At 35.2% G+C, this 12,453-nt stretch overlaps 1 protein-coding gene across 4 annotated transcripts in view; it reads left to right on the top strand.

Annotated features, from left to right (window-relative positions):
• The window catches only part of MON2 (MON2 homolog, regulator of endosome-to-Golgi trafficking), a 123,422-nt gene that overhangs the window by 69,504 nt on the left and 41,465 nt on the right, over nt 1-12,453 (top strand). For all 4 annotated transcript variants that reach the window (XM_007075010.3, XM_007075011.3, XM_042992664.1 and 1 more), the window contains exons 16-22: nt 3,466-3,570; nt 3,927-4,007; nt 4,086-4,159; nt 4,424-4,514; nt 9,005-9,106; nt 10,236-10,346; nt 11,898-12,073. In XM_007075010.3, coding sequence (XP_007075072.1) covers nt 3,466-3,570; nt 3,927-4,007; nt 4,086-4,159; nt 4,424-4,514; nt 9,005-9,106; nt 10,236-10,346; nt 11,898-12,073 — 740 coding nt within the window. The remainder of the gene's footprint in view (nt 1-3,465; nt 3,571-3,926; nt 4,008-4,085; nt 4,160-4,423; nt 4,515-9,004; nt 9,107-10,235; nt 10,347-11,897; nt 12,074-12,453) is intronic.

Consider the following 12,453-nt stretch of genomic DNA (forward strand, 5'->3'; position numbering starts at 1 on the left):
TTATTAATGACTTTCTGTATGTTTGTAATGAATTGATTCATGTGTTTGGGTGCTTTCAAGTTGGCATCAATATTTACAATTGTTCGATCTTCTTGGTGAATAGACTCCTTAATTATGATATAATGCCCTTCTTCATCTTTTGTTACAGTTTTTGTTTTAAAATCTAGTTTGTCTGATATAAGAATGGCTCCTCTGGCCTTCTTTTGATGTCCATTAGCATGATAAATAGTTCTCCATCCCCTTACTTTCAATCTGCAGGTGCCTTTAGGTATAAAATGAGTCTCTTGTAGTAAGCATATAGATCAGGTCTTGTTTTTTTATCCATTATGATACCTATGTCTTTTGATTGGAAGATTTAGTCTACTTACATTTAGAGTGGTTATTGAAAGATATGAATTTTGTGCCTCTGTGTTACCTGTAGAGTGGTGTTTCTGGTGACATTTTCCAGTCCTTTCTAGTCTTTGTTACTTTTGGTCTCTTTTGTTTTGTTTCATTTTTTTTCTCCAAAGAGTCCCCCTTAAAATTTCTTGCAGGGCTAGTTTAGTGGTCATGAATTCCTTTAGTTTTTGTTTGTCTGGGACACTCTGTCTCTCTTTCTATTCTGAATTACAGCCTTGCTGGATAATTCTTGGCTGCATATTTTTCCAATTTAGCACGTTGCCTATTTCCTGCCACTCCTTTCTGGCCTGCCAAGTTTCTTTGGACAGATTTGCCATGAACGTGATCTGTCTTTTCTTGTAGGTTAAAGACTTTTTTTTCACTTTCTGCTTTCATGATCATCTCCTTGTCTGTGTATTTTGTGAATTTGACTACAATATGCCTTGGTGATGGTTAGTTTTTGTTCAGTCCAGTGGGAGTTCTCTGTGCTTCTTGTATTTTGATGTCTGTGTTCTTCCCCAGATTAGGAAAGTTTTTAGTTATAATTTGCTCACATAAACCTTCTGCCCCTCTTCTCTCTCTTCATCTTCTGGGATTCCTATGATATGAATATTATTCCTCCTTAATAAATCTTTCAGTTCTCTTAAGTCTTGTATGGTGATCTTTCACCTTTGTTTCCCTTTTTTTTTTGCTTCATTATTTTCCATAATTTTATCTTCTGAATTACGGATTCACTGCTCTGCTTCATCCGTCTTTGCCGTCATATCATCCATTTGAGATTGTATCTCGGTTATAGCATTTTTAATTTCATCCTAACAGGATTTTAGCTCTTTTATTTCTGCAGAAAGAGATTTCCTGGTGTCTTCTATTCTGTTTTCAACCCCAGCTAGTATTCTTATAATCATGGTTTTAAATTCTAGTTCAGACCGTCTTACTTATATCTGTGTTGATTAAATCCTGGCCATCATTTCTTCCTCTTCTTTCTTTTGGGGTGAATTTCTCATCATGTCATTTTGAAGGAAGAAAAAAGTTAATAATAAAGTAATATTAAAATAAAACAAAATCAAATAAAGGAAGCCAGATCTTAGGTGTATTTCAGTCTTCTTGTGGAGAGAGGTTTGATAGAAAAAAGAGGGGAAAAAAAGTAAAATTTTTTAAATTAAATTAAATTAAAATTTTAAATTAATTAAAAAATGTTTAATAATAGAATAAAATAGGATAAAAATTGCTCTTTATGTATCCAAGAAAGAGAAAGAAAAGAAAGAAAAAAGAAAACAGCATAAGCAAAAACAAAAGCAAAGAAAACAAACCAACAAACAAGCAAACAGAACGAAACCCGAATAAAGTTAAATCCAGTTTCCCCTAGAACTGAAACTTTTTTTTAAATTTTTTTAATGTTTATTTATTTTTGAGACAGAGAGAGACAGAGCATGAACGGGGGAGGGTCAGAGAGAGAGGGAGACACAGAATCTGAAGCAGGCTCCAGGCTCTGAGCTGTCAGCACAGAGCCCAACGCGGGGCTTGAACTCATGGACCGCGAGATCATGACCTGAGCCGAAGTCGGACGCCCAACCGACTGAGCCACCCAGGCGCCCCTAGAACTGAAACTTTGACGCACTCTATGGTCAGTAGACTAAGCACGTGGAGAGGATTTGTGCTGGTCTTCTGGGGGATGTCTCTGGAGGATGCAGGTGGGCAGGGCTTGGTGTATCAGCTGTATTCTTCACTTGGTGGTGCTGCTTAGCTCAGTGGGGTCAATCCTGGTCTGCGAATGCATGGGCGAGGGGTGAAAATAGCTTAACCCAGCTCTCTAGTCTCTGGATTAGGAATTTCGTGCCCTCACAGATGCGTGATCAAGTACCCCTCCTTTGTATCAGGCTTCTGTCTGCTCCTTGCCTTTACCCTGTCTGTGTCCAAGCTGTCTGCCTGCCAGGTAATGCCTCCCTCCACAGTTTTATCTCAGATGGGGCTGTGTTTCAAAACCCCATACTTCATAGACACCTTCATCTTTGACCTGCACTGATTCTCTGGGGGAGGGTTTCGCTGAGCAATCAGCAGATGCTGGCTTTCCCCAGAAAATATTTGTGCGATCATGCAGTGGCAGTGGCTCAGAGTTTTTGGTAAATCATACCCCAGCCAGTTTTGCTGCACTCTGGTGCCTTTGTTCTACTATCAGTAAATGTGACAGCTCTCCAGGGTCCGCTGGGACTTTTGCCGATGGGGAGGACAGATAGCCTCTATCAAACGCACTCCAGACAGGAGAACCGCTTCTCTCCGTGTTGCACATGGATCCCTCAGTCCACATTGCCTGCTCCTGGGGATTTGCCCTACTTCCTCACTGGAGCATCGTCAGGCACTGATCTCTGAACCTTCAGACATTGCGCTCCATTGTTTATAGAACCCTGGTGGTATTGAAACCCTCTCCCCTCTCTCCATTAATGGTTTTGGAGAACAGATGTTTTGTCCAGTTCCCTGTGAGTGTTCTCACTCTTTCCTTCTCTTTCTCTCCAGCTTCTGTCGGGGTGGGGAGTGCTTTTCTTGAGCAATCCTGATGCTCTGCACTCTCCCCCTTTCTCTGCCCTCTCTCTGTGAAAATGGCACCCTACTCTGCAGCTCCATGGTTTTTCTCTCCCCTATTTCACCCCTCTGCATGACATTCCTGCCAAGTTCTCTGGCTCATATTATGCAAATTGTTGCATTTATCATGAGATCAATTTCTTATTCAATTTCTGTTCAAAATGTCTTGATGCTGATCTAGCTGTGTTTCAGGGACAAGGCAAGCTCAGGGTCCCTATACTACTCTGCCTTGTTAACTCTGTCCCCTGTACCTTTCTTTTTGTTTGTCAGATTTTGTTGTTATAGTTATTTATTTTACTTGGATGATTGATACCTTTAGAAGACAACTGACATTATCATAACAATGATGGTAACACAATTTTTAAGCAAATTAATTTGTTCTATACAAACCATCCACACCTATTTTCTTAATATATTTGTTTTTTTATTTAAAAAAATATTTGAATATGATAATCCTGCTTTACAAGGATGCATAACAATTCTTACAAATATATATTTATTTAAATATAGCTCACTTCCAAAAATATCCAGTGTATGAGGACTTTACTTAACTTGGCACACTGCCATGGAGCTGTTCTTGGAACATCATGGCAACTTGTCTTGGCGACCCTACAGGTATGTTGTAGGCTCTGAGTCAAAGATCAGTGTTCTTTTTATATCTAGGTGCTACCAATTAAATTAAGCAATGCCTGTTGGTAGTTTGGGGAAGCCTAAAGAATAGACAGTAAGTTTGAAGAAGGAAAAGTTGGAAAAGAAAAAAGATGTGGCTTCTCTTAATGGCCTAAGTTCTGCCTATGCTTGGTGTTTTAAGTATTTTATATGAATAGCAGTTACCGATTTAAATTTAATTATTGGAAACCTACTTCTGATTTTAATTTTAGTTATTAAGAGTTACTAATGACTTTTAATTTTAGTTATTAGGGTTTTTACAATTTTACAAATTTAGTTATTTTTTTTCTTTAATTTCACAGCATCTTGTATGGATTCTGGGATTAAAGCCTAGTAGTGGTGGTGCCTTGAAACCTGGGAGAGCTGTAGAAGGACCCAGTACAGTAAGCTGTAGTTAGTCTTACTGAATTTGTGCTTCTCAATATGTTCATATGTTACATTTAATTGTACTCTTCTTTTAGGTTCTCACAACAGCAGTGATGACAGATTTACCAGTGATTTCCAATATACTTTCAAGATTGTTTGAAAGCTCACAGTAAGAATCAGTTTTTGACTCTTAAATATAGAGAACAAACAGAGAGTTGCTAGAGGGGTTGTGGGGGGGGGGTGGTCTAAATGGGTAAGGGGCATTAAGGAATCTACTCCTGAAATCATTGTTGCACCATATGCTAACTAACTTGGATATAAGTTAAACAATAAATAAATTTTTTAAAAAAAGAATCAGTTTTTGAAATTGAAATAAATATTATTAGCTGTATATTTTAGATCAGAATGTCATACTTCTTCATTTTCATTATAGGTATCTTGATGATGTATCATTGCATCATTTAATAAATGCACTTTGCTCCTTATCCCTAGAAGCAATGGATATGGCCTATGGAAATAATAAGGTGTGATATTCTGTCTTTCTGTTTTAAATATGGTACATTATTGAGTTAAATAAGATGTACACTCATAGTGATCTTAGTATTTTAGTAGTGGGACTAATACTTTCTTCCAGTCTGTGTTGAGCTTTGCCATTTAGGTTGAAGAGGGAGTGAAGAGGACATGACGTGGTTTGTGATATGTCTAATGTATTGTAAATTTAAATTGTGTCCATTTCTGTTGTGTACTGAATATTTTAAGAAACATTTTTTAAAAGAATATATGTAATACCACATTTATAAATGAATTCCATAGAATGTCACAATAATATTTGTAATTTCAATTTATGATTGGGACAATACAAGGTTTAAGTCAAGCAATATATATATATGTCTCAGTTTCTCTTGCCTTCATTGGGATGGAAATAAGGAGCTAATCATTTCTTAGTAAAGGTAATGATTCTCCCTACCTTGAAAATTAAATTTTTCCTTTACTTATTGACTGAATGAATAGAATATAGTACTTTTGAATATTGGCATTCAAGAGCATTTCTTTCTGTAATCAAAATATCATTTTCTATTATACTTGGACAGCACAAGAATATATGGATTTGTTTATATTTTAGAAATTATGTAAAATGCCTTCTATGTTTTAAAATAAATATGGTGTAACCATTTACAAGTAAGTGAAGATACCTAGTACATGATTAAAAAGCAGAGAATGCAGCTTTGTAACTTGTTTAACATGTATCTGTAAGATCCAAAATTATGTTGTCTGCTTAGTCTTCAATTATAATTCTTTGTATTGTGGCTTGTCATCTGTAGGACTCATTTAAAGATTAACCAGTGAGGTCTTATTAAGGAGAAGTTTCATATACTATAGCATATAGTTAGAGTATTACATAAACATGTAGGTGTTTGAAAATATGTTTTATACTTTACTCCAAATTAAGGCATGGGTAATATAAAATACAGTAAAGTAGTAAATTTCTTGATATCCTTAATAATCCTGCATCTTTAAGATTAACTCAATGCACAAATATATTTTTAATAGAGTACTTTAATGAAATATGAGCAAGTTTCTGTGGTAATGTCTTGAGAATTTACGTATTAACTCAGTAACCATGGTATGTGTACTGCATACATGATAGTGCTAAGAAATATAAAGGATATTTAAGATTTTTACTTTCTAACAGCATGTGAACTACTGGCTCATGGTTAAGTGGTAGTTTAAGTGGTATAAGAGTCTAAATAAATAGTTATAGATACTAAGTGATGTGAGACATATTCTGTGAATCTTTAGTGTCCTATTATAGAAGATGTTTCTAAGTGCATATTTCTACTAAAAGAATTAAGATTAATTAACATGAATTGGTTTGTTATTGGAGGTGGATATTGAAGGAATGGTATAATTTACATAAGAAAGAGCAAGTTCATGGAAATCAAAAGAAAAATGTTACAAGAAGTCAAGATCAATGAGAATTGAGAAAAAATAGGGATTTGATGTTTATAATTATGCTGGAAGAATACAATTTCAAGAGAGTGGTTGGAGCAGATATATTTCAGGGAGGCTTAGAAGGAACAAATGTTGAAAAAATGGATGCGTTGGAATGGAGATTATGTTCCTAAGAATGGATTCTCGTTTCTCTCTTTTAAGATTTAATATTATAAAGTGAAGTGATGAATGTGGAATGGAAATAAAAATTTATAAAAATATAAACTATAAAAATTTTAGACAAATATGGTCAGGCTGACCTTTGCTGCATGTATTAATGTTGTAATGTTATAAAAATATTAAAAAATGTTTAAATGGAGGCAAAGAACAATTCATTATTCAGTTGTGCTTTTTATAAAAATTATTATAAATATGCAGATGTTAAAATTAGAAACTTTTATATTTTTCTTAATTATTAAAAAAAACTTCGACAATGTCAGCTCTTCTGAGTGAGTTAAACATTCTAGGGATTAAAGATATATATATTGGGGTGCCTGGGTGGCTCAGTCAGTTGAGCATCTGACTTCGGCTCAGGTCATGATCACACAGTTCGGGAGTTCTAACCCTGCATTGGGATCTGCACTGACAGCTCAGAGCCTGGCGCCTGCTTCAGATTCTGGGTCTCTCTCTGTCTCTCTGCTTCTCCCCTGCTCATGATCGCTATCTCTCTCTCTCTCTGTCTCTCTCTCTCTCAAAAATAAATAAACATTAAAAAAATTAAAAAAAATTAAAACGAAAGATATATATATCAGTGTTCTTTAGTGTGGATTTAAAGTCATCTCATTTTTGGTCCTCATTTCAGGAATTTTTGCTAATGTGTTGAGAAGTAGCTTATGATGAAGCTTGCAAATTCTTCCCTGAAAGAAGGTGTGGTGGATGATACTTGTGCAGACATATTACCAAACTCAGTATAACAATGACAAAAATATTCTTCATAGTTTACTGTATGCCAGGCACTTAAATGTTTCATTTAATAATTTAAAACAACTCTGTGAGGTTTGGCGGTAGTTTCCCCTTTTTACAGATGAAATATGAAAATAGAGAGTTTAAGTAATCTGCCTGGGATCACATATTTAGTAATTGTTAGAACTTGGATTTGAACCCACATAGGTCTCATTCTAGAGCTTTATTCTTAACCACTTCACTAGTGGCTGTAACTTTTGTGGGCATCAAAGTCTGCTGTGGAGTTTTTTAAAAATGCAAATGCCGGGAATACATTCTAGGCTTTCTGAATAAGAATCTTTGGTTATGAGGTGTGGGCATTTGTACATTTAAAAAAAAATTTTTTTTTTGATGTTTATTTATTTTTGAGGGGAGAAGGAGAGATAGAGTGTGAGCAGGGGAGGGGCAGAGAGAGAGGGAGACACAGAATCCGAAGCAGGCTCCAGGCTCTGAGCTTGTACATTTTTTTAAATGCCACACAATTCTTGTGTTCATCCTGGTTAGAATTAGCAGAAGAATGAGGTGGCTGGCTGGCTCGGTTGGTAGAGCATCTGACTCCTGATCCCAGGGTTGTGAGTTCAAAGCCCCATGTTGGGGCTAAGAAGGAGGAGGAGGAGGAGAAAATCATACTAGGCAACATTTATGAGGACTTATTATCTGCCAGATACTTTCTAACATGTGGTTGTCTCTGTATATTTTTACCCCATCGTATAGATTTAAAAAATTTTAGTGAGGGGCGCCTGGGTGGCCCAGTCGGTTGGGCGTCTGACTTGGCTCAGGTCACGATCTCATGTTCTGTGAGTTCGAGCCCTGCTTCGGGCTCTGTGCTGACAACTCGGAGCTTGGAGCCTGCTTGGAATTCTGCATCTCCCTCTCTCTGCCCCTCCCCTGCCCATGCTCTGTCTCTCTTGCTTTTAAATAAACATTAAAAAAATTTTAAAAATTTTAGTGAAAGTAGTAACTTATTCAAGTTACATAGCTATTAAGTGGTAGAGTTGAAATGAGGTCCTAGTCAATTAAAACTTCACAAATGTCAGTCTTTACCACTGTATCATACTGTTTCTACAATGGTACATTCTTCTACCACACAAATTTTTAGGGTGCCTGTAACATTAGTACATGCAGCAAAGGTCAGCCTGGCCAAATTTGTCTTAAAACAATACTGATTCCTTTTCTGGTTGGTGAAATGCTAGCAACTGAGGAGAGGGGTTTGTCACCTGTCTCTGGTATTTTTTCTGTTATTTCCTAAGCTCACAGTTCCAATATCTGCCTCATTCCTGATTCTATACTTCTTTCCCCTGGTCTCTGTTGTTTCTTTTCGGATTTTTTCATACTTTCTGACATTCACACATAAAACCTGGACATTTGAAGACTACACTAGTAAGAATATATATCAATCAGCCTAGGCTGTAAGTCTGAGATCAAGATGCCAGCATGGTGGTCCTCAAGTAAGGACTCTTTTCCTGCTTTGAAAGATAGCAGTCTTCTCACTGCATGGTGGTCCTCAAGTGAGGACTCTTTTCCTGCTTTGAAAGATAGCAGTCTTCTCACTGGGTCTTCACATGGTGGGAAGGAGTGCTCAAGAGCACGCCAGGAAGCTCTCTGGTGTCTCTTCTTTTAAGACACTAATCCTGTCTTACCAGAGTTTCACCTTATTACCTCACTTAACCTTAATTACCCCCGTATAGGCCCTGTCTCCAGAGACCATCACCTCGGGGGTAGGGTTCAACATAGATATTTTTTAAGGGGACACAGTTTAGTCTATAACAGAATGCATCTTTCCTTCTGGTCAGAAGAGTAGCCACTCTATGTCTGGAATAATTTTGAATTTTTCACTTTTTTCTCATGAAAGCATTCTCTTCCTAACCAAATTTTATAATTAGAATCTATCCTGGATACTTGAGGGTGGGTTTCAGAAAGGCTTGTCTCATGATAACTAAGGTTCTGTTATGATTATTGCTAATTTATACTAATTATATATTAATTATAGTCATGCTTTTCAGAGTATCGTCAGTTTTATTTATAGTTGAGGTACTAAAAATTTCTTACAATATCAAAATGCAATATGTTTTCTCTCTAGGAACCATCTCTTTTTGCTGTTGCCAAATTGTTAGAAACTGGTCTAGTTAACATGCACCGAATAGAAATTCTTTGGAGACCTCTAACTGGCCATCTACTTGAGGTAACTTCTTTTTTCTTAAATGCTGTATTTACTTTTGTTAAGAATAAAGACAGACACATTGAACTACGGATTCTGGATGATCATGTGAACAATCAACATTAACTTTTTCCCCCTTGTCTTTATGTCTGTGTATTTCATTAGGGACTAAAGTTTTGCAATGATTGCCTTGGGGAAGGAATAGGTTGGTGTTTTGGACTGATAATGGGTGACACATCAGTGAAATCTCTGAAGTCTCCTCTAGCTGTTAGCTTGGGTCCTCTTTCTTTTGTTACAGAGTCTCTTGATCCACCTCAGTTTCAGCTAGTTCTGAAACTTTAAGGCATTTGGGGCTGAGAGTTCATTATAAACACTGTTCCTTTATAACCTTTCCTGTGATTCTGAGATAGCTCTTCTCTAAAGGGAAAAAGCCTGTGTGGTATCACTAATTGTAGATAGTGCCAGGGAATTTCATCTGGATTTGTATACTCTTGTGTTCAAGTTGGAGTGACTGGTAATAATTAGCTGATTCTCAGTAATGGTTGCTTCTGTTAGTATGCATGTGTATGTTAACTTTAGGTTTAGTTTCCACGATCATTTTGTATTATTTTAGTAAGCTAGGAAAGGTATTACTCTTCATAAGAGAAACAAATGAGCTTGAACTTTTCTTTATTTTTTTCCCCCATTTTGTTGGGATTACTTTTATGAATTATTATAGAGGAAAAATGCAGATTTTCTTGTCCTAGACATTCTCATCAAATGGCACAAAAATAAGTTTTTAAAATCTTAGCATAGTATTTGATTATGAGGGTTGGCCTGATTAAGAACCTTAGTATCAGCTTGCTGCTTTTGTTTACTCTGATGATATAATTTACTTTTTTGAAATCCTTTTTTTTCTGTGACTTGTTTAGTTTCATCTTTTATTTTCTGTCTCTTTATTGCTTCCTTTGCCCCTTATACAGAAGGTAAGCTTACTTCCATTTTAGATACAATTTTTTATTCAGCCCTTATTGGTGAACATTTCATATAATTTTTAAAATGTGAAAGAATACAAAATGTTATATTTAAATTTTTCTTTTCTCAGTTGATGTGTGATATGTAGCTTAAGTGTACAAATTAAATATTTAATTTTTGTTCAATGTTTTGTCTTCAGGTGTGCCAGCATCCAAACTCTCGAATGAGAGAATGGGGAGCAGAAGCTTTAACTTCACTTATTAAAGCAGGATTAACATTTAGTCACGATCCTCCACTTTCACAAAACCAGGTAAAAAAAAAAAAAGTTACCTTGTTTTAAAAAAAATTTTAATGTAAAATCATCCTCTCCTATGTGTAGTCTTTTTCTTAATTTATCAAATCGATGATATTCTGAGAATGGGTGTTGTTTAATATTTTATATGTAGGCCATGGATATCATACAGAAGACTGGTATGTCTGGATTTTTAGGATTATCTTTATTAAAAATCATGAAAACCTTCTTGTGAATGACACAGAATTAAAGCTTCTAATTACTTAGAATTGGGCTCCCATTGTGGAAGTTTCCCTGTTCATGCATTGCTAAGACTTTATTTTGAGGCCCTACTTTATTAGCCTCCTTGCTTTGGTCCCTAACTATTCCTAATTTTTTTCTCTAATTATCCTTACATGGGGAGAAAAGCAAGTGGTAGAAGAGACAAGTACAATAAAATAAGTTTTTATTTTTAAATAATTTAAAAAGTTCCTTTGTACTTCCCCAATTTATTTTTGTCTTGAGTCCTTTGTCCTGACTCATATAATCATTTATAGATCTCTTATATGGTTTTTTAAAAGTCCACTGAAGTTCTTTTGTTTGAAGATTGAGTAGGAATGAAGATGGTGATTGTATTCTATAAATTTACTCAATACATAGTTACTGAGTACATACAAGATGCTACCTAGTGATTTAGCTCTTGGAATAGAATGATGAGCAAGACAGAAAAGATATATGTTCTTACAGAGCTTAAATTTTAGTGACTTCATATTTTTTTCCTGTTACAGTTTAAGTTTTTTGAAAAGAAAACCCTTATCCAAATCCTATTCACTGTAATACCTGACACATAGGTGAGAGCTTAAATGTTTTTTCAATCAGTGAACCAAATAAATGAATCCTTGAAGAGAAAACAGGTAAAAATGATGCAAGTGCTTTCAGGTCTTGAAAGGACTAGAAAAGAATGCTGTCTTTACTCCAGTGGATTCTAATCGTTTGACGCTGTCTTTGTTAATGGGTACCATACTTACTCACTTTTTAGTAGTATTAAGAATTTTAAATTTAAATGTATGTGATATAGGGGCATTCACTTTTGAATGTCCCCTCTCTGTAAAGACAGCTTTCCTACTATTCTTCCTTTCTAATTGTATATTCTAATAAACTTTTGCCTGCTGCTCAAAATATTTTGCCTGCTGCTCAAAATAAACAAACAAAACGCGATGTATATTAACAGAGTAAATTATGAAAGATAGTTTTAGAAATTGGGGATTATTTCCTCTCTCCAGATATAGCTAGATGTATATAGACACATTTCCTTTATTGAGATTAATTTCTATACGGGTCTTTAATTAGTGTCCTTTAACGCATAGTCACTCCATTTAATCTGAAATTTAACATGTTAAAGATAGGTTTTTATTTCTCTTATTTTTAAAAAAAGGTGACGTATAAATCTCTTAATTACTTCAGAGAAATCAGTGTTTGTTTTAGTAGAAAAGTTTTTAATTACTCTTACAGTCTGAGTGGAGGTGAATTTAAATTTAAAAAGTAACAATAAAGCTTCTCTTTCTAATTAGTTTCCTGCCCTCTTTTCAGAGACTACAGTTGCTTTTATTGAACCCATTGAAAGAAATGTCCAGTATTAACCATCCAGATATCCGACTTAAGCAATTAGAATGTGTGTTACAGATTCTTCAGAGTCAGGGAGACAGTCTTGGGCCTGGATGGCCATTAGTGCTTGGAGTCATGGGAGCAATCAGAAATGATCAAGGGTAAGTTTTTAAAACTAACATCCAGAAAGTAATAGAGGTAAAGAATGAATTCATCCTAAAATGTTGCAGAAGTGGTAATTTTTTATGTATGCCCTTCCTGTTTAAGTCTAAGATCTAGAATCATTTTTTCTTAATCCTACCTCCAGTTGGTTGGAGTGAATTATTAGGGCTCACCTTTGTTTTGGAAGGATGGAAAAATTGCTGTTTATTTGACATTTGTACAAGAATACAAAGTTCATAATTAATATAAATGCACCAAGCTAAAAAATTTTGTAACACATCCAAAGATTGGGGTTTATATTATTAAAATAAATATTTGATAAAATATAAATTAACACTTAGGACTTCTCTGCATATATTGGGAAATCTAAGAATTTGCT

The sequence above is a fragment of the Panthera tigris genome, chromosome B4 (assembly GCF_018350195.1).
Source record: "Panthera tigris isolate Pti1 chromosome B4, P.tigris_Pti1_mat1.1, whole genome shotgun sequence".
In the NCBI taxonomy this organism is placed as follows: domain Eukaryota; kingdom Metazoa; phylum Chordata; class Mammalia; order Carnivora; family Felidae; genus Panthera; species Panthera tigris.